This window comes from Pelodiscus sinensis, chromosome 31 (assembly GCF_052426305.1).
Source record: "Pelodiscus sinensis isolate ZL-2025 chromosome 31, ASM5242630v1, whole genome shotgun sequence".
Lineage (NCBI taxonomy): Eukaryota > Metazoa > Chordata > Testudines > Trionychidae > Pelodiscus > Pelodiscus sinensis.
In genome coordinates, this window is record NC_143082.1 from 5763449 (window position 1) to 5786107 (window position 22659).

Consider the following 22659-nt stretch of genomic DNA (forward strand, 5'->3'; position numbering starts at 1 on the left):
CTCAGGAGAGTGGAGGGGGAGCCCTCAGGATCAGGGAGCCGTGGGGTAAAGGAAGTGGGAGCGGGGACTCAGATCCTTTCGCTGGTTCATTTCACCGGGGTGTATAGAAGCCAGGAAAGTTCCCCACAAGAGCGGGACCATTCCCCCGCTTACACTAGGGACATGGGCCAGATTCGAACCAGTGACCTGCAGGGGACCCATAAGGCCTCAAGTCGTTCAGCCCTCACTGGTTGTGCCATCCCATTGGCGCTAGAGGCACAAAGTACCTGCAGGGGCAGCCGGGGGAGCAAGGGCTGGCCCCAAAGAACAGGACTTACGCTAATGTCAGAGGAGTGTCGTCCACCCAGCGCCAGTCGCCTTCACGCTCTTGGTCGGTGAGGCCGATCCAGTAACAGACGGACCCAGCTCTATGGACCAAGTAACCCTAGAGAGGACGACACAGCGAGTGGGGTGGTTAGAACTGGACTCAGACCCTGCGGCGTCTACTCAGGCAGCGCGCCCGTGGCAGGAACTTACCCCCAGCTTGAGGCTGGTCACCCAGCCCTTCAGCGAGCGCGCTCGGTGCTGCACGTGCCAAAGGAGGTGGCCAGGAGCCCGATTCTCCTCTCCCCCCAGCAGAGGATGCTGGGGATGGAGGCTTTGCCAGAGGAGGAGGGGAGGCTGTGCTGGTCTCGGCCCAGAGTGGGCAGACGGGGCACTGAGCCTGGGAGACCCTTAGAAATGGAAAGTGCTCACCCGGCTTTTCTCCAACAGCTTCCGCTGTTCCCTCCCGTTTGCTGGGCTGAGCTTTGAGAAGGAACCCGCCCCCCTGCGTGTGTGAGTCTCGATGGAACCAGAGCTGGTAACAATTCCCCCGTTGCTGCTATCTGACCCATTTCTACCCTAGTGGTAACTGGGATTAGCTGGAGCCGGTAGATGAGCTCTTGTGCAGCCGCTCAGGAGATTCAAATACTGCCTGGCCACAGAGCAGAGTGCCCACTGCTAGGTTTCCTTGTTTCTCCTGGTGGTGCACATCTGCACAGGCTTTGGTGCGCGTAACAAAATGGTTCCACATGGATGGAAAAATCCAGACAAGGGCGGGAAGGATTAGAGGGAACGTTGGTCAGGACGTCCCAGGATTAGGGCTAAGAAGGCCTTGGGTCCAGAAGATGATGGGGATGACACCAGCCACCTGCCGACCAGTGATTTTCCCCAACCCCCATGGCTGACCAGGCTGCAGCAGGTGCTTGGAGGAAGGGGCAGAGCAAGGGCTGGAAGAGGAGAGGTGAAGTCAGGATCTCCAGCGAAGGGATAGAGAAGGGCCAGGAAGAGGCAGAGCAAGGGAGGAGTCTCAGGAGAAGGGGGAGGGGCAGAGTGGGGGAGGGGCGGCAGGGTGACGCACCCACCCTGAAAAACTAAGGTCAGCGGCTGTGTCCACCACAGTCCAGTCCTGGCCCTTCCCTCCCGGCAGACACCCCTGGGCTGTGCACTCTGGGGGATCTGGCCAGAGACTGACATGCTTCTAGCCCCCAGGCAGTCTGAGCCCTGCCGGGTAAACACCTGTCCCATGAGCCCAGCTGCTCTGCTTCCCCGTCCCTCCTCCGGCCCCACCACTCCCTGCACCTCGGCCCGTCACTGCGCTGCTGCCCTCCAACACAGCGGGGCCAGGGCTGGGCCTGTCACCACCGGAACCCTGCTCCAGCCCTGCCCCTTCTCTTTGCTTTCCCACCCGGCTGCATGCCAGCCCCCTGCCCACAGCCCTTCCTCCACGGGTCGGGTGGGGTCCAGGGCTCCTACCTGCTCCGTTCGCTCACTGATCACCACCAGATCCGCACCCTGGGCCGAGCATTTCCTTCTGGCATCCTTCCAGAACCCGGTAGTGGTGGAGAAAAGGTAGCAGCTGCCCTGGAACAGCGCCCAGCCGGGCTGGCACCGGGGAGGACCTGGCGGAGAGAACACAGCCGGGCTGGTCTGGGACTGAGGGGCTCCCACCCCGACAATCTCAGCCGTCCCCCAGGGCCTGGCAGCTTCACAAGAGCATCTGCCAGCGAGGCCCCATCCAGGAAAGTGTCTTGGTGAGTGGTCAGCTTAAGCCGCCCCCAAACCCACATGCTGATGAGGGGACAATTCCAAGCCTCACACACCTACGAAGGGCCAACACCCCGCCCCCCATGCACCAATGAGTAGCCAATTCCTCCCCCTACAAGACAACATGGGGCCAGTCTCCTCCCACGCTCCAAAAAGGGGCAGATCCCTCCCCACGGGCCAATGCGGGCCCAACCCTCCCTCCCCAGCATCGCCCATGAGAATTTCATAGTGAAGCCCCCAGATGTGCCGGCTCTAGTCTTACCTGCTGTGGTCCTGTGGCTGGTGGAGTTGGGGGCCCCTTGCTTAGTGGGAGAAGGGCTGGCCTGCAAAACTAAACACAGCCCTGATGTCACTGCGCTGGACGCCCAGAGAGTTCACCCGTTATCAGCACTAGCTGTTCCAAGGGGCCTGGGACACTTATCTGGCACTTGAGTGGTGTTGCAATGGGGAGAGCGAGGCCCCTTGGGCCCCACACAAAGGCACCTGATCCCCATCTCTATGCACCCCTACAACAGAGGAAGATGCTGATGTGCCCAACCCTGTCTAAGACTTGAGCCCCACCTCCCTGCACCAATGTTCCCTCTCATTTTTTCCCATCCCTGTGCAGAATAATTTTTACGTACACCAAGATATGTGTGAATGTGCACCACCAGAAGAAACAAAAAAACAAGCTGTGGGCAGCATTTGATTCCCTACTGAGACGCCGCACAAGCACATGGCTTACAGGGAACCCCACCCTGCGCCCCAGGACTTTCCAGCTCCCTTCCCTCCCACCTGCTCTGCAGGCTGATTCTCCCCCACACCGCTATATTGGAGGGAGACACTGCAGCAGCCCCATCCTCCTGGGAGCTCATCCTCCCCCTTACACTTCCTGGGGGTCTCCTGCTTGTTCCCAAGCACAGGGGGCCATTAAGGGAAGGGAGACTGGGACCAATCAGCAGGAGGCCAGAGAGCACCTCCCATTTACCCCTCCCTGCAGCATCCCTCTCAGTGGTGGGGCTGGGGTCCCCGGCTGTGTCTGTAGATGGGGCCATCTGTAAAACTGAGCAGAGCCCCATTGTGAGCCTCAGGGACCTCACGCCCTTCTGCCAGCAAACAGGTTGGCAGCTCCTCGTCTGCTCTGTTATCCCTGTTGCTAGATGGGACAGGAATCCCAGGATGGGGCTTCCCAAAGGGGCTCTCACCTCCTAGGAGCAGGGATGAGCAGGATGTGAGGAGGAGGAACCCCACGGCCTAATAACTAGTATTTTGTGCAGGGAGCATGCTCAGGAGCCCCATTTTTCCACATGGGGAAACTGAGGCAAGGGGCATTACTATGACTTGCCCAAGGTTACCCAGCAAGAATGGAGACCAAGTCCCCTACAGCTTAGTCCCATACTCACTCTACTAGTCCATGCTGTCTCTAAAGGTGCTCAGCCTTCACCAAAACATCTCTGGCTAGAATGGGGGGTTGCGGTCACAGTGGATACTCACAGAAGAAGAGGACCAGGGTCACCAGGAGCAGTTTGGTAGCCAGGAGGATGAGGGTGGGGATCACCAGCTGCCGATTTGTGAGAAGGGGCATCTGAAAAGGGGGAAATGGCCCAGATAACCCTGTCCTGACTCTTACCCCCCACCCCAGCACACAGCGGGGCCCATTTTGGATCAAGCTGAACAGTAATTAAAAAGGCAGGAATCTGTGTGTATCGTTAGCGAAAAGAGCTTTTCTCCCCACTGCCTCTTCGGCATTTGAGTTAAATGGGCACTCACAAAGCTGAAAAGGACAAAGCCAAAAAGCCAAACTCTTTTCCCAGTTACACCAAGGTAAATCTAGAGCGCAGTCAGGAGTGTGACTCAGGGCTCACATGGGTGTAGACGGGAGCAGATGCTGGATCAAACCTTTGGTGGAAAACAATCACGTCCCCTGCCAGGCAGCCAGGTTTCCCCTGAGCAGGGTGTGTGACGCTGTCAGTCCTGCCAGTGCCTCAGTCCCCTGTGGGGCTTCAAGGGACAGCAGAATGTGTGAGACCCTGCCCCCCTCCCCTAAACCCACCTTTCTGATCGGCCTCTGAAAAGGGGAAAAACTGAACTCCTTTTTCACTTTCTTCAAGCGCCACAGAGTAGCAAAAAGGGAAGAAACCCAACTACCTGATCCCCTCCGGGAACACTACACTGATCAGCAGAGGCCGCATCAGCCAGCAAGGGAGCTGGCATGTCTCACCGTAGGGAGGGGTCGGAGCCCAGCCTGTGCATCCTCCTGGCCCTGCCGAGTTTCTCCAGCCGGGTTCAGCATCTTCCCCGGATCCCTTCAGATCTACCAGCTGTGCAGGTGGCTTCTTCTCTGGGGTCAAGGTTAGCAGGCTGGCTGGGTGCCCTATGGGCTGGGCACTTCCACTGGACTTCCTGTAGCACAAGCCACAAAGTGACTCAAGTGCCGATGTGGTGCACGCAGCATGGGCCATGCCAGCGCGCCGCTGTCACATTACTGAATTGGAGGGAAGCAGCCGGATCGCTGCTGCACCCATAGGTGGGGGTGTTGGCCCCAGAAATTGGTGTAGGGGGGAGCCATGTGGGGTATTGAATGGGAGCTTATCGTTTGTTGATCTTATGTACGCTATTCATGTGAGTGTATAATGTCTGTGTGTGTAGGTAGGAATCTGTAATCTGTGTGGAAGCTGAATATTTCTGTGAATGTGGTTAAGCATTGCTATGGACAGGCTGAGTAGTGAAGCCCTGTGGAACAATGGCCCTTGATGGCCTAAAGACACACCTAAAGCAGGAGGGCGGAGACCCAAGAGCTGCCAGCAGAGAGAGGCTGAGAACCAGGTGACCGGCTGAGACCAGAAGAGGCCAGGAAGGAGGTATAAAGAGGCCATGTGGTCGATGCCATTTTGTTCTCAGCTCAGCACTTCATCCCAGAGGCAGCATTGCAGGGATTGAAGAGCCCGGAAGACCTGGGGACCCATCCTGATCTTAGGATGTGCAATAAGAACTTTTAAACCAGCAGCTGCAACATCTCTGCTAGAGCCTGCATCGAGAACTGGGAGATTCGGTGCATGTAACATACTGTACTTTAATAACCTTCCTCTCAGGCTTTTCTTTCTTGTAATAATAAACCTTTAGATATAGATTCTAAAGGATTGGCCCAGCGTGATTTGTGGGCAAGGTCCAAAGGGTAAATTGACCAGGGATCTGTGGCTGGTTTCTTGGAACCGGACAGAACTTGTTCGGGGTTGGTGGGGTTGGGTGCTAGGACCCCCCACCTGTGTATAGGCCCGGGGCCATCTGGGGCATGGATATTGCTGCGGTGTCGGAGGGGTTTTGCTCGTGAGGCTTCAGGCAGGCAGCTGAAGCGCTCTGTGGGACTGGTTTGTGGCCTGTTTGGAAACGTCACCAGTCGGGGGGGCTGTAAGGAGCCCCGGATTTGAGCAATTCACCCTGAGCGGGCGCCCTCAACTGTGCCCAGACACGGCCCGGTCCGTCACAGCCGCCCCTCACTCTGCCTCCTGTGCCAGGCGGTGGGGACTCGAGTGAGTCCGGCATCAACGAGGGAACAGCCCATCCAGATCCCATCGGGTTCAGCATCGTCCCAGAGCCGGGCTGGTCTCCCCAGGGTAGTTTTAACGCTACCGTAACTGGGCAGGTGCTGGGGATCAGAGATGGAACCTGGACCAGAAGCAGCGATGCTCAGACCTCCGGGAATCTGGAGCCGATTTAGCAACCAGCAGTACCCAAGAGAGCCGCAGTCAGGCCTGCTGATGGGGGGCTAAAGGGAGCGGTTGCTCCAGGGCCCAGCGATTCGATGATACTGTGGCAGTAGCTGGGGCCCTTTAAATCAGTGCCGGAGCCCAGCCAGCACGCTCCGGGCAACACCGAGGGTTGGCTAGTGAAGGGCATGCGCAGCCTGGGCAGCACTGAAGTCTGTCTGCTCCAGCCCCGCCCCTTCTACCTGAGGCCCCGCCCCTTCACCTCAGGCCCCGCCCCTTGAGGGAGTGCAGCTCTGTTCCCCGCCCCCTCTATTTTGCCCAGGGGCCTGAAAGTCACGTGACTTCATTGTTTCATTTACTGTGGGGCTCTATTACCATGTTTAAACAGTGCGTGATTGTGTGGGCGCACACGCGTTCATGTGTGTTATTCTCACAGCACAAGGAGTGACCAGGCTGTCCTACAATCTGTTGGCTACTCAGTGAAAGCACCTGATTGGTTAAGGGTGATGGCTGCAAAGTGTACAGCCGTTCTCCCCTGCCCACCAGTGAGGAGATGCAGGGAAAAGGCCTCAGGCCCGGAGCGTATTTACACTGACACCTGCTCTGCCTAGAGTTGCCAGGTGTCCAGTTTTTGCAGCAACCTTCTTTTTTTAATCTTTGCTCAACCAATTTCGGGATTTTTTGTAAAAGTATCTGGCAACCCTCGCCCTGCCTGGGCCTCCACAGATGGAACCGTGCGTCCAACGGATCCGTTTGGGCTGCTCTTGGGTCACAATCACATGAGCTGGGGCTTTCTCGCCGTGTGTCAGTGCAGAGCCGGGCGCAAGGGGGGCTCTGACCTCGGTTGGGGTGTCCAGCTGCTCCGGTGATTCTCGGTGCTCCCGCAGCGCGGCGCTCCAGCTGCAGGGACGTCCTGCCGTCAGGCGCTTGGCCCCATGGCAGGCAATAGAATTGCTTGTGTCTCAGAGGGCAGTTTGGTGTCCTGTCTGCTCTTGGAGCCAGGGGCGTCTATGGGCAGGGGGTTACTCTGGGAGGCTGCTGCTCCTCAGGTGGGGAACCAGGGCCAGCAGCTCCAGGTGCTGGGGGATGCAGTAGTCAGGTGTCACCGCTGTGGTGTCCTGACAGCTCTCCGGCTCTGTCTGTGACAGTCACCATTTCTGTGTGTGTGTGTGTGTGTGTGTGTGTGTGTGTGTGTGTGTGCGCGCGCGCACGCACCCTGCCCTGTTCTGTGTAGACTTGCACAACCGGCCACCACAGCTAACTCGGAAAGAGCCCCCACCGACCACAACATCAGATAAGGAGCGAAGGTTTGTACAAAGCGCGGTTCTCAGTAGACCTGCCCAGCCACTAGCCCCTACACCTCCGGCCTGTCGATCTGATAACACTGCCCTGCCAGGAAAGCGGCTGAACCCAAACTGGGGCTGATGGAAGCTGTCACGGCTGACTCCCCATTCTGGCACAATGAATGCAGAAGTGGGGGCCCGGAAAGTACCCCCAAACCTTATTTTTCCAGGCTTTGGTATAAAGCTTCCCCCCCAAAATCTTAAAAAACTTGATTTGGGGAATAAAAATCTGCTGCCTCAGCCTAAGTAATGGTAAGAAATACCAGGGAAGAGATCGCTTGGGAAATCTCAGCCGTATCAATAATAGGGCAGTATCGATCATACGCAATTTTGCCCCTCCTTGACAGCCATACACAAGCGTAATGATCCTGCTGTCACAGTTTATAGAGGCCACTAGGGGTGTGTCCGCACTGCTATTGACTTCTTTTGACAGTTGAAACATCGGGGGGGGGGGGGGTGTTTCTGACGGCTGTAAACCTCATTCTACGAAAAAGGTGTGTGTGGATGCAGAAGAGGGATTTCTTTCAAAGGAGAGGCCTCCAGGGAAAAGCACAGGGGGCTTTGGTGGCTGTAGGGTAAACTGAGGCAGCCCTAAATGTGCTAGTAGGCCTCTAAACAGCATAACTCCATTCTAGGATTAAGGCCTGGGAACACCACAGTCAGGATAAGAACTGCAGACAGTAAAAGACCCTGGGCACCATAGCAACCATGTTCTAAAACACTCAGACTGGGTCTCAGTTGGTAACGTAACACATTTTGCTCAAGATAACATTCATAAAATTTGCTTAAACTGTCTTGCTTCACTCCTAGATAATAAGCCTGAGAACCAAGTGCTGCACCAACTCAAGGCCCTACCCGCCTGCTATAGCAACATCATCATCTATGCAGACTAAAATGTTATTACTGTTTTGCTGACATGTTTTGGCATTTCAACAATAACCACCTGTATATTAATTAACGAGCTGTTACTTTGCAATGGGCGGAGATATTATGTAATCTTTAGTAGTTCTATTGGCTTATGTGCTCATTTCGTCTTGCTGCTAGACCTATCAAATCATTTTTCCTCCGTCCACCTACTGACTATATAATCTATTGTATTGTGTTAATTAACCAGTGTTCACCAGGGTAACCCCTGCGTGTCACTCCATCAGCTGATGTATAATAAATCCTCCGCTTGTTTTCACCTGCATCCAGAGTGTCCTGGCTTATTTCCAACAATTTGGGGGCTCGTCCAGGATCCAGGCTTGTGAGCTGATCGGGAGCTGGAGACTGAAACCCAAGAGAGGTGAGTATATTTAATTTACCACCTCATTAGGTCTAGGGGTTGACGTCTCTGGTTTCCTTCAGACACATCCTGGTTCCGTTCCCATTTGAGGCATGAGATACCTGGATGAGGGTGAACCAAGTATATGAGGCAGGCCTGAAAGAGGGAGGGAGGAACATCTAACCCCCCCACAGGGGACGAGCACAAGAGGGTTGTGTACTGTTAGAACTAAGGGGCTCGTTACGGAGAGACTGGATAAATCACCAGGGAGTGATTGAGCCGTACGTTAAGCTCGGGATTGGCCGAGTACGCAAGGCGGCAGGCAGCACGAACTGGTGACCCACTCTCTCATTGCACGTAACATTGTAAGACCTGGCGGACGCCCCCCAACAGGCACTTAACGTACACATTCTCGCATAGTGCAAATCCCCGCCAGTAATTGTGAAGGTACCAAGAGGCGCTACAAGAAGAGAAGACCGTACGGTATAAGCCCACACACGGAAGTTCGGGGGAAAAGGCTGATCCCTAAGAGTACGTCTGAAAGACGAAGCTAAAGAAGGACAGTTAAGTCGTGTGTGGACTCCCCGAGGAGGTACCAAAAAGCAGAAGCAGGGAGGAAAGCTGCGCGCAACCTCCGTAAGTCAGCCGGGTCGAGAGCAAGGTGCCCGAGCCCGAGCTGGAAGTAAGTCAGCCGGGTCGAGAGCAAGGTGCCCGAGCCCGAGCTGGAAGTAAGTCAGCCGGGTCGAGAGCAAGGTGCCCGAGCCCGAGCTGGAAGTAAGTCAGCTGGGTCGAGAGCAAGGTGCCCGAGCCCGAGCTAGAAGTTAAGCCCAGCCGGATTGGGAGCCAAAGCACCCAAGTCTAGGACTGGAAGAGAAAGAACCCAGCGCCTGTCCGGAGGGACTGGGAAGGTCGGACGGTGAGCTGTAGCTGTTACAGCTGGAAAGTGTGATCCGCTGAACCTCTGCGTTTTCCAGACCACGTGTTGTGTGTTTGTATGTCATACCCTGTCATTATTTGTTCAATCCCAAGGAGTGCTCCTTTTCCTGCTAGAGATAATCCTATTTCTCCTACTGATAGTATGTTAAAAACCACATTTATAATCACTCATCTGAATGAATGCAAATTGATGTATGAGGAGGGAATGCCGCTGACAAGGTCTTAAATGCAAGGGGAGGTCAGCCGAACCTTGAGGCCGAGCGGATATGTGAGGGAGTGACGACTCCCCTTATTTCATAAGCTGCTAATAAGGTCTGAAACTCTAGACGCAGCAGACCCCTTCTTTGGAGTGTGTAGAGTTAGTTTCCTATAAGCCACTGAACAAACAAGGAGTGGACAAAATACTCCCCTGAATAACTAAAATGAATGGGGATTAGTCTAAGCATACTGCAGAAAGGCACCCACTATATGTATGTGCATCATGGTCCAAGGACCTGTAAGCATTTAACAGATTAACAGAAAAGAAATTAAAGCCCTGAAGGATAAAATTGAAGCTCAGAAAAGCAAAAAGAAATCCTCCCTATGGTAAGAAATGTAACTTACAAGCAGCAGTGCCTCTGAGCCAAAAGAATGCACTGGGAGTGAGAGGAAAGGATTTCCCAGCTGGCGCACCCATATCAACTGTGCTGCCTCTCCCAAGCTTAGAGGGGGAATTTGACACATTACCCCTTTACTCCTCTCTATGCCCAGACCCATATGAGCTATACATCGTTATAGATAGAGAGGAGGCACGAAAGATAACTAAAAGGATCAGCTCTTCCCAATGAAAAAACGGGCTCCAGTAACAACTTTGCCCGATCCAAAGAAAATAAACTTAACAGCTGATGGGAAGTATTCCTCCAAATTCTCAAGGAAAGAATGCCTGCCGACCATCAAGCCATATTGACCATAGGCATTTTAGTTAGAAATATTTACACAGAACACAATACAAGAGTAGGAAAGTCTGCCAGCCAACTTCAGGAGATTCTCAAGGCCTTGTTAGCAAATAGATAACTACAGCCTCTCCGGCTGGAATCGCAGGCAATTCAAGGATGTTTCACAACGCACGAGCAGAGGCCATCCAGAGGAAAAAAAAACAGTTAAAACCCTTCCCTCACACGCTGTTATAATTAGCTTGAGGGCGTGAGAGGAAGTAACCTAAAAGCCACCCTAAAGTCAACCGGTAGAAATTAAATTTAAAGATGTAATCACCAGAAGCTAAATCTGCCCTAACAAGGGGACACATTCTGCAACATAAATCTCCTTACAGAGCATGGGCAAGTGATCCACCCCAGAATCAGCAGCATAGATCAACTGCTGCAGCATGGATATTATAAAAACCCTATACTAAGAAGTTTAAAATTAATAATAGCTGACTGCAATAATACACATTTAGATTTACATATTGAAAAGAATAAGGAGGTGTGGGGGCTAATTGGAAAGCCCACTCTCCTTACCAAATTAATATTGGATAAACTTGTGTCATTAGGAAAGGTCATTTAACAGGAATCAGGACAGACCATAAAAAAGAAGAGAAAAAAAAAAAAAAAGCATGTGAAAGGAAAAGGCAAAGAGTTTAGAGTCCTATGGGCATAGTAGAAAGTAAATAAGAAATTCGATTGATACTTAACTGGTTAACTGTATAGAAGAATGAAATCTATACATTCAATCCTTAAGATTAAATTTACTCTTTAAGAAAACAAACCATTGTTTTAAGAATCCAAACCCTGAAACTTCACTGTGTCTCTGTTCCAAGCTGAGTTGATAGCACTTTTAGCTTGCTTTCAGATCCAAAGTTGTGTCTGCAAACTGCCTGTCTGTTCTAGAAAGGGGGGAGCACTGTCCCTCATAAGTAAGCCTGTAACATTGTATATGATTCTTTTCAGGAAAAGAAAACCTTTTGCTTGCTAAAATAGTAACTAGCAAGTGCCTTGTTCTAAGAAAAAGTTTCTGTGGCAGCAAATTATTTGAAGCTTCACACATTAAAGGAAAAAAGAGCCTGGACTGAAGTACAAGAAGGAAACTGAAGCATGTCATCTTCAACTTAATAATTGAATAATGAAGTAATTTACTCAAACCCTCTGAAGCTGGTGTGCAAAACAAAGCATACCATTAGGTAACAGCAGGATAATAAAAATTAGGAAAGAACATCTGTAAAGAAAAAGTATTCTAAATATAATGCACTACCCCAATGTGGGTAGAAATGTTTTCTTGTCTTTCAGATCATCAGAAAGCGCTGGTGCCAGCTGAAGAAAAACAACAAACAACAACAACAAAAAACCATGGTTCTGTGTCATCACATAATAAGTTTGTGTTCTGTCCAAGTTTGTCTTGTGTGTCTTAATTGTAATACATATTGCAAATGTTGTTGTGTATAGGAAATTGTTTTAATAAAAGAATAATTTAAGTAAAGCAGAAGCATGAATTTAAACCAACAAAATTAATAATTGGGCCCAATCAATTGGCAACTCTAAACTTAATCAATTGGCAATTTTAAAATTCAGTGAAAGCATAATAGTTTGGAAATTGTTTAGGCTAGGAGAATGTTAACAATGTCTCCACAGGTAAACAAAAAAGGAACTGGAAGGAAGCAAGGAGTGCATCACGTGAACAGAAGGATGGGAGACGGGTACCAGCCCTCTCCCCCACCAGACTGGTTTTGCTTTAATGGCCACACAAATGAAATATTTAGCTTCTGAAAATTTGCACACCAACCATAAAAGTGGTTTGGCCAGAGATAATAACAAATCTATAAGTAACAACACGGGCAAGTGGGACATCAGCATATTTAAGTAAAGATGCCCACAACAATGAGGAAACTAGTAACCTCACCATTGCAATAACAGCTACTTGCCCTGCTACTCATTGGTGCCTGATGCCTTAAAAGGCCTCAAGAATTATGGAATTGCATGTGTTCCTATTAACAATTAAACATCTGTGAACCATGCTTGGTCCTATAAGAGAAACAGTGACTCTAGTCAATGTAACGTCTTTCAAGTCACATACATAGAACAAATACACACTACTAGCAATGGGGAATACATGGCCTTGGGCCTCCCCTCATTCACACATAATTATTTTGTTTATTGTAACAACATGAACACTACAAGGACAAAGAATACACGGTCCTCTGAGTTAAAGTTTGTATAGAATATTGTGGGAAAGAAGCTAAACACTGACATCAGGCCACTGAAGTTAAACCCACTAACTCCCACTGGGGCTTACCACTTAAAACCCAAACAAAGGTAACCCCTGAGGCATGGCTGTCACTTGTTAAACAAGGGCCATTGCTAAATTGCCCTCATTTAAGTTTTATTAACCAAGTCCTTGAGGACAAAATAGAGCCTCCCAATTGTACATCATTCCCTCAACAGACCCGTCCCAGAACTAAGACAACTGTCACTGGTCCTTACCTTGGTGATGTTCCACACTGGTATAGACCAGCTGTGTGCTAGACTGGCTAATGGAATTGGCAAGTGCCTAATTAGGCAACAACGGGGCTTAGCAGATACCATCGCAGATTGGTTTAGGCCTGGAAACTCTGTCAGTAGCACTTATGTCTAAGCTGGTAGATGCAGTAATATCCAGTGCCTGTAAAGGCCTAGACACTAGCCAAGCTAATCAAGTAAACCTAAATAGTTTGAAGGATCTGTGTCCACTTCACTAAAAACCTAACCAGATATTTGGACCAGAGACTAATTAGATTAATTAATCGAACTAAATTAAATTAAAAGGCCAGTATTGAAGAACAGGGTAAGCTTTAGCCACTACCACCCAGCCCTTATAGAAGTGGTGAGTCCCCATCTTCCCTGTGCCTATCCATGAGAGTGGGGAAGTAGAGAATTCTTGAGGACCCAAAGGCCCACCTAGAGAGGCCATAGTATAACCGTTTGTTTTGGCCCCTCTAAGGATTCCTCACTCACAATAATCAGAATAGTAACCTCCCTGCCTGTACCAAAGCAAGAGCATATAGATAGAGTAGAGAGCATTGCTTATTTTGAAGGTGTAGAAACCTCCCTGTATCCAGAGATTATTGCACACACTTTGATAAAAATTTTATGTACCTGCCCATTTAACATCATGACGAATCTGCCTAGGTTTAATGTGGTTCTCACAGAAAAACAAATAAACATCGAGCTGGTCCAAATAAACGGTACCTACTAGTGTTTGACTACCCAGACAGATCACTCCATCTTGCCCCTCTACATATCCGTCTGTGTGCATAACAGTCCCCCACCGGGCGATCCTGACCGTTGATGGAATGCAGCTCTATCGCACTTCGGCAGTGATGAGTAACTTAACATGAGATCCTGAGTGGCACAGCCGAAGTAAGTACCAAGAGGAGGGTTTACTGGCCCTGCAGGCAAAGATCAAGGAGTTGGTGGCCAATGCCCAAAGATATATCGGGGCTGGCCGTCTGAGGTACACACAGATAGGGAAACACCGTGGACCATACCAAACACCTACCTCTGAGGCACTCAACCAGGCAGTAGAGGTCAAACCTAAATCATGGGCAGCGCCTTCACCGGTGAAGAAATACCCTAGGAGTGAATTTAGGTAGTGTTTTGCCAAATTATGTGGGGAGTTTCAATCATAACATTCATACTGGTACTGATATTGTGCCGTCGCTTCCAGCGTAAAATAAACACCCTGAAATTACTGTATTTGACCTGGCGGGTCAGGGAACCCTAAGGTCAAAAGGAGGGAACTGTGGGGTAAACTGAGGCAGCCCTAAATGTGCTAGTAGGCCTCTAAACAGCATAACTCCATTCTAGGATTAAGGCCTGGGAACACCACAGTCAGGATAAGAACTGCAGACAGTAAAAGACCCTGGGCACCATAGCAACCACGTTCTAAAACACTCAGACTGGGTCTCAGTTGGTAACGTAACACATTTTGCTCAAGATAACATTCATAAAATTTGCTTAAACTGTCTTGCTTCACTCCTAGGGTATGTCTACACTACCCCGCTAGTTCGAACTAGCGGGGTAATGTATGCATACCGCACTTGCTAATGAAGCCCGGGATTTGAATTTCCCGGGCTTCATTAGCATAAGCGGGGAGCCGCCATTTTTAAATCCCCGCTGCTTCGAACCCCGTGTAGCGCGGCTACACGGGGCTCGAACCAGGTAGTTCGGACTAGGGTGCCTATTCCGAACTACCGGTACACCTCGTTTCACGAGGAGTACCGGTAGTTCGGAATAGGACCCTAGTCCGAACTACCTAGTTCGAGCCCCGTGTAGCCGCGCTACACGGGGTTCGAAGCAGCGGGGATTTAAAAATGGCGGCTCCCCGCTTATGCTAATGAAGCCCGGGAAATTCAAATCCCGGGCTTCATTAGCAAGTGCGGTATGCATACATTACCCCGCTAGTTCGAACTAGCGGGGTAGTGTAGACATACCCCTAGATAATAAGCCTGAGAACCAAGTGCTGCACCAACTCAAGGCCCTACCCGCCTGCTATAGCAACATCATCATCTATGCAGACTAAAATGTTATTACTGTTTTGCTGACATGTTTTGGCATTTCAACAATAACCACCTGTATATTAATTAACGAGCTGTTACTTTGCAATGGGCGGAGATATTATGTAATCTTTAGTAGTTCTATTGGCTTATGTGCTCATTTCGTCTTGCTGCTAGACCTATCAAATCATTTTTCCTCCGTCCACCTGCTGACTATATAATTTATTGTATTGTGTTAATTAACCAGTGTTCACCAGGGTAACCCCTGCGTGTCACTCCATCAGCTGATGTATAATAAATCCTCCGCTTGTTTTCACCTGCATCCAGAGTGTCCTGGCTTATTTCCAACAGTGGCCACTCCATCCAAAATAATCACAACTCTATCGTTACTGTCTCCAGCCAGCTTTTAAAGCAGCACGCACCTGGGACAAGCCTTGTGGCAGGAAGCCGGCCAAAACAGCTGCACCTCACCCCGCGGAGGTGGTGGAATCTCCATCCCTAGAGGTGTTTAAGTCTTGGCTTTACAAAGCCCTGGCTGGGTTGATTTAGTTGGGATTGGTCCTGCCTTGGGCAGGGGGCTGGACTTGATGACTCCTGAGGTCTCTTCCAGCCTTGGGATTCTATGATTCTAAATCGAAAGCTGCTATGAAATCCCCCCTCTCTTCTCTTCTGCAGACTAAACAAGCCCAAGTCCCTCAGTCTCTCCTCATAGGTCATGCACTCGAGCCCCCTCATCATTTTGGTCGCCCTCCACTGGACCCTCTCCAATGCGTCCACATCCTTTCTATAGCGGGGGACCCAGAACTGGGCACAATACTCCAGATGTGGCCTCACCAGAGCCAAATAAAGGGGAATAATCACTTGGCTACCTCTGCTGGCAATGCTCCTCTTAATGCAGCCTAATATGCAGGGGCGGACTGGCCCGGCGGGATACCAGGAATGTCCCGGTGGGCTGTCGTCTGGTGGGCCGTCATGTTGCCCAACACTCCGAGAGGCTCTGTGTCCTGTTGTTTGCAGGGGCGGGCCTTGAGGGGTATTCAGGGCTTACGTCATGGGGAGGGCTGTTCTCAACCCATTTCCCGGGCCTATTTTGATTGGCAGTATGCTCCTGCTAATATGCCATGAGCCTTCGTGGCTACAAGGGTGCACTGTTGACTCATGTCCAGCTTCTCATCCACTGTAACCCCCAGGTCCTTTTCTGCAGAACTGCTACTTAGCCATTCGCTCCCCAGCCTGTACCAATGCTTGGGATTCTTCCGTCCCAAGTGCAGGACTCCACACTTGTCCTTGTTGAACCTCGTCAGATTTCTTTTGGCCCAATCCTCTAATCTGTCCAGGTCACTCTGGACCCTATCCTTGCCCTCTAGCCCTAGCTCAGTGTCATCTGCAAACTTGCTGAGGGTGCAATCCATCCCCCCATCCAGGTCATTAATAAAGAGGTTGAACAAAACCGGTCCAAGAACAGATCCTTGGGACACTCCGCTAGAAACCGACCGCCATCCTGGGTGTGACGGGGGGACTCACCCCCGCACTAACGGACGCGGGATCCACAGACCCGGGCCCCGCGCGGAAGATCAGTGGGCGCCGGGAAGCCGGCGCAGCGTGGCAGGGCGGCCAGCAGGATCGGGGGAAACCAACATGGCAGGCACGCATGCGCCCAACAGGCGAGAGGCTAGCGGGGGGGAGGTAGGACCCAGGGAGACGGCGGCGGCCCCGGGAAGGGCGGGGGCAGGAGGAACGCCGAGCGGGGAGTTTAAAAGTGGGGAGAAAGAGACAGGCGGGGGTGAGGCAAGCGGAGAGCAGGGGAGATTCTGCTCTCAGCCTCCTCCACAGGACGGACCGCGAGACCAGCTGGGGACCCAGCCCGGAGACGACCCGGAGAGGAGGCGACTGACACGGGCAGCCAAGGCGGCCCGGAGAGGGCTGACGGGAAGCCCTGCGGTAGGGGCGGTGCCGGACCAGCCAGCGACCCGGAGCAGCGGTGCAGTGGACGGGGCGCCAGAAGAAGCCTCCAGCGGGAGTGGTGAGGACGTGCGGAAGAGACTGTCAGTAGTGGGCCGTGGGGACGGCGCATTAGAAGCCGGGGGCAGGGAAGGATCGGGGTAGTGGCCCTCGAACTGGAGGGGACCCTAAGGCCCCTAGCAGGCCACCCGGTTACACTGACATCGAGCCGTTGATCACTACCCATTGGGCCCAACATTCTAGCCACCTTTCTATCCATCTTACTGTCCATTTATCCAATCCACATTCCCTTAACTTGCTGGAAAGAATATTGAGGGAGACCGTATCAAAAGCTTTGCTAACGTCAAGGTATGTCACATCCATTGACTTTCCCATCTCCACAGAGCCAGTTACTTCATCATAGAAGCTAATCAGATTGGTTAGGCAGGACTTGCCCTTGGTGAATTCATGTTGACTATTCCTGATCACTTTCCCCTCTTCCAAGTGCTTCAAAATGGATTCCTTGAGGATCCCCTCCATGATTTTTCCAGGGACTGAGGTAAGGCTGACTGGTCTGTAGTTCCCTGGATTGTCCTTCTTATGAATTTTAATGATGGGTGCTACATTTGCCTTTTTCCAATAATCCGGGATCTCTCCCAATCTCCACGAGTTTTCAAAGATAATGGCCAAAGGCCCCGCAATGACATTTGCTGACTCCCTCAGTACCCTCGGCTGCATTAAATGGCACCCATGGATTTGTGTATGTTTAGCTTTTCTAAATAGTTCCTAACTTGTTCTTTTGCCACCAAGGGCTGTCCACCTCCTTCCCATACTGCATTGCCTAGTTCATTTATCTCAGAGCTGACCTTGTCCATGAAGACAGAGGCAAAGAAAGCATTGAGTACTTCAGCTTTTCCCACATCATCTGTCACTAGGGGTATGTCTACACTACCACCCTAGTTCGAACTAGGGTGGTTAATGTAGGCAACCAAAGTTGCAAATGATGCCCGGAATTTGAATTTCCCAGGCTTCATTTGCATCTTGCCGGGCGCCGCCATTTTTAAATCTCCACTAGTTCGGACTCCGTGCCTGTGGCTACACGCGGCACAGAGTAGGTAGTTCGGATTAGGCTTCCTATTCCAAACTACTGGTAAACCTCGTTCCACGAGGACTAATGGTAGTTCAGAATAGGAAGCCTAGTCCGAACTATCTACTCCGTGCCACGTGTAGCCACGGGCATGGAGTCCGAACTAGAGGGGATTTAAAAATTCAAATCCCGGGCTTCATTTGCAACTTTGGTTGCCTACATTAACCACCCTAGTTCGAACTAGGGTGGTAGTGTAGACATACCCTAAGTTACCTCCTTCATCCAGTAAGGCAGTGGTCTCCAACCTTTTTACACCCAAGATCACTTTTTAAATCTCTGAACATGCGAAGATCTACCTCCCTGCCCCTTCCTTGAAGCCCCGCCCCTTTCTTGAAGCCCCGCCCTCTCTATTCTCCTCCTGTCCATCATTTGCTATCCCCAGTCCTTACTTACACACTCTGATAAACAGTGTATTTTAAAATTATGCAATGTATAAAATTAAAATCACGTGTTTATAGTTATGAAATAAATGGTCTGTTTTTTATTCATGCTATTTAAATCTAAAATGAAGCATTTATAATTATACATTTTGTGGGGACAGTTCTGCGGCTGAGGGCAGGGGAGAGGGGTGCTAGGAGGGCAGAGGACAGGGTTCTGCAGCAGGGGATAGAGTGCCAGTGGGTACAGGAATAGGGACAGAGTTCTGTAGCTGGGAACAGGGGAGTGGGAACAGAATTCTGTGGCTGGGGACAGGAGAGTGGGGACAGAGTTCGGGGAGTGGGGACAGGGGAGTGGGGACAGAGTTCTGTGGCTGGGGAGTGGGGGCTGGGGATTGGGGTGCCAGTGGAGGCAGAGAGTCCCCTGTATCTGCCTCCTCCCAGAATTCCCCCGCCCCCAGAGGGAAACCAGCGTGTGCCTGCCCCGGGGCCGACCCACCCGCGGCGCAGAGAAGCCCCGCACATGCCTGCCCCAGGGCTGACCCCCTCCGGTGCAGGGAAACCCCGCACGCGTGCCTCCCCCGGGGCTGACTCACCCCTCCAGTGCGGTGCAGGGAGCCGATGCTCCCTCCCGCAGTACACCCAGCAGAGCAGCTAGCGCTACTTCTGGGGAGCCTACACTACCTCCATTTTCACTGGTGGTAGGTAGTGGGGCTTCTCGGGGGTGGGAGGGAAATGGGGGCGGGGCGGACAGGATGCCTCATGATCAACTGGTCGAGACCTGTTGGTGACCACGGTAGTAAGGGCTCCATGCCCTCTCTGATCACCCTCTTATAGCTAACATGCCTGTAGAAACCTTTCTTGTTATCCTTCACATCCCTGGCTAGCTGCAATTCCAATTTTGCTTTCACCTTCCTGATAACTCCCCTGCATTCTCGAGCAATAGATTTATACTCCTCCCGAGTCATCTGTCCAAGTTTCCACTTCTTGTAAGCTTCCTTTTTGTGTCTAAGCTCACCAAGGATGTCCCCTGTAAGCCAATCTGATCACCTACCATATTTGCTTTTCTTGCTGCGCATCGGGATGGTTTCTTCCTGTGCCTTTAATATGGCTTCTTTAAAATACTGCCAGCTCTCCTGGACTCCTTTCCTTTTCATCTTAGCATCCCAGGGGATCCTGCCCATCAGTTCTCTGAGGGAGTCAGAGTTTGCTCTTCTTAAGTCCAAGGTGTGTATTTTACTACTCTCCTTTCTTTCTTCGGTCAGGATCCTGAAATCTACCATCTCATGATCACTGCTTCCCAGGCTGTCACCCACCTCTACTTCCCCTATTAGTTCCTCTCTGTTTGTGAGCAGCAGGTCAAGCTGCGCACGGCCCCTGGTCAGTTCCTTCACCACTTGTACCAGGAAGTTATCTCCAGCATTCTCAAAAAACTTCCTGGGTTGTCTGTGCATTGCCGTATTGGTCTCCCAAAAGATGTCAGGGGGATTAAAGTTCCGCATGAGAACCAGGGCCTGTGATCTGGAAGCTTCTCCCAGTAGTCTGAAGAAAACCTCATCCACCTCATCCACCTGATCCGGTGGTCTATAGTACACACCAACCACAACATCACCCCTGTTGCTTCCACCTCTAAACTTAACCCAGAGTCTCAAAAGGCTTTTCTCCCTCTAAATACTGGAGCTCTGAGCAATCATACTGAACTCTTACATACAATGCAACTCCTCCTTCTTTTCTCCCCAGCCTGTTCTTCCTGAACAGTTTATTCCCTTCCATGACAGTGCTCCAGTCATGCAAGTCATCCCACCAAGTCTCCGTTATTCCAATCAAATCACAGTCAGGGCTTCTAATTCTTCCTCTTTGTTTCCCAGGCTTCTTGCATTTGTGTACAAACACCTTGGATAACCCATTGATCGCTCTATCTTCTCCATCCGAGTCAGGGGTCCTCCTTTCTTGTTCATTCCTCCTAGTGATTCTTTCTGGGGTCCAACTATGTCACTTACCCCAGAGCTTTGGTCACCATCCCCCAACAAACCTAGTCTGAAGCCCTCCTCAGAGGGCTTGTGAAGATGCTCTATCCTCTCTTGGTTAAGTGGACCCCATCTCTTCCTAACAATCCTTGTGCCTGGAACAGAGTTCCATGGACAAAGAAACCAAAGCCCTCTCTCCGACACCACCTTCTGAACCATGCATTTACTTCTCAATTCAATGATCCCTATCTGAACCTTTTCCTTCAACCGGAAGGATGGACGAGAACACCACTTGCGCTTTAAATTCCTTGATCCTTCTTCTCGGTGCTACATAATCTGCAGTGACCTGCTCAAGGTCATTCTTGGCCGTATCGTTAGCTCCTACATGGAGAAGCAGGAAGGGGTAGCAATCCAAAGGGTTAATCACTTTCAGAAGACTCTCGGTCACATCCTGAATGCGAGCTCCCGGTAAGCAGCCCACGTCTCCAGATTGCAGCTTTGGATGGCAAATGGATGACTCAGTCCCTCTTAGGAAGGAGGTCCCAACCACCACCACCCATCTTCTTCTTTTAGGGGTGGTGGTCGTGGAACTCCCATCCCTAGGACTATGCATCCCATGCCTTCCGGCGGATGGTGTTCCCTTCTGATTTCTTCCCTGAGAGGCCCCTGCCAAAGCAGTGCCTGTGGCGAGAGCCTGAAAGTGGTTACTTACCTCTACAGGATGGGGGATACCAGAGTTGGCCATCTTCTCCTTCTAGAGGCTACATGCTGCCAGTTTTCTCCCTTATCCTGTACTGCCCTGACTGGCTCCTCAGCCTGCTGTGCCTGCAGGATTAAACACTGCCTTCTATCGAGGAACTCTTCATCCTCTCTGATACAAGGTCGGGTTGATACTTGGGCCTCAAGTCCCCTAATTTTTTCTTCCAAACTGGTGACCAGCTTGCACTTAGTGCAGATGAAATCCCTTCTTTCTTCCGGGAGGAAGACAAACACAGCACATACTATGCCGGTAACCACAGCAGACCTATCACCATCCATATCTCCCTTCCTTCTGAGAGATTCCTCAGTTGTTATTAAATGACTCCTTGAAGGGCAGGAGGGTAGAGAAAAGATTTTAAAGAAAATATCTCACCCACTCCCCCTCAATGTAATCACCACCAGGTGGATTTGAACCTCAGACCTCTGAAGCTGAGTATAGTAGCTTCTACCCTCTGAGCTAAAAGCCCAAACTGTAGAGGTCTCTTGATCGTAACTGTTGCTGTGGTCTAGGTTCCACTTGCATTGTTCAGTAACAACACTAGGGCTATGTCTACACTGGCAGCTTCTTGCGCGAGTAATATGCAAATGAGGCTAAGCGTGGAATATCGCCGAGCCTCATTTGCATACCTAATAAGCCACCATTTTTTTCAGAAGAGGATCTTGTGCAAGAAGGAGCGTCTACACTGCCTCTTCTTGCGCAAGAAAAACCCTCTTGCGCAATGCCGTTCTTCCTCTCAAGTAATAGGTATAACGGCATTGCGCAAGAGGGTTTTTCTTGCTCAAGAAGGAGTAGTGTAGACACTCCTTTTTGCGCAAGAGCCTCTTCTGAAAAAAATGGTGGCTTATTAGGTATGCAAATGAGGCTCAGCGATAGTCCACGCTTAGCCTCATTTGCATATTACTCGCGCAAGAAGCCGCGAATGTAGACATAGCCTAGGTGTGTGAGTTACATAAACAGCGCCTGTTCACAAGCTCCCTGGTTCCTGACTCACTCCTTTATAAAGCTCTGGACTGCCTGATAGCCCCTCCCCCTGATTAGGGCTCAACCAATCAGCAGAGTCTTTTAGATTTCAAACCCTGATTAGAAGCTCACAGCTTCCACCTGCCAGACACAGCACACTCTCCGTGAGTGGGGAGGAGGGTGAAGAGAAAGGAAAAACCAAAAAACGAAAAACCCTAACAGCCAAGCACGAGCTCAGCGCACAGCAAGAAAGCCCCAAACACACACTACAGACAGCCACTTCCCTCAAAGGTGCTGTATTAGCTTCCTCCTTTACCTGGAGAACTCCCTCTCCAAACTCCCTATTAACAGCCCCTGTTTGCCCCTCCCCATGGGGCTCACCCCGAGGACGTACTGGAGCCTGCTCATTTCTGAGGTCTCCCCAAGCCGATTCCCCAGCATGGCGTCCAGGATCTCAAGCAGGGCCTGGTTCAGACCCTGCAGGGCAAGGGAGAGCTCTGGCTCAGAGGGAGGGAACCGGGGTGGGAGGAGGATCTCTGGGCAGCACAGCGGAGCCTCCCAAACTCCTGGCCTGGCCCTGCTCATTCACATCACGGGACAGGCAGGTAGCCAGGGCTCTAGACAGGCTGCCAGCTGGCTCTCTCGTGGGCAGCAGAGGAGTAAGGAAGTGCCGAGCTGCTCTGACCGGAAGATGGGCTGCTGGGAAAA

The 22659-nt window shown here is 51.1% G+C and overlaps 1 protein-coding gene across 1 annotated transcript in view; it reads right to left on the bottom strand.

Moving 5' to 3' along the window:
• The window catches only part of LOC149520916 (CD209 antigen-like protein C), a 30744-nt gene extending 9768 nt beyond the window's left edge, over positions 1-20976 (bottom strand). The window contains exons 1-5 of the mRNA XM_089774723.1: positions 20944-20976; positions 3541-3631; positions 2330-2419; positions 1777-1922; positions 318-424 (exon numbers count right to left, since the gene is read on the bottom strand). Of these exons, the coding sequence (XP_089630849.1) occupies positions 318-424; positions 1777-1922; positions 2330-2419; positions 3541-3631; positions 20944-20976 (467 nt within the window). The remainder of the gene's footprint in view (positions 1-317; positions 425-1776; positions 1923-2329; positions 2420-3540; positions 3632-20943) is intronic.
• Between the last annotated feature and the right edge of the window lie 1683 nt (positions 20977-22659).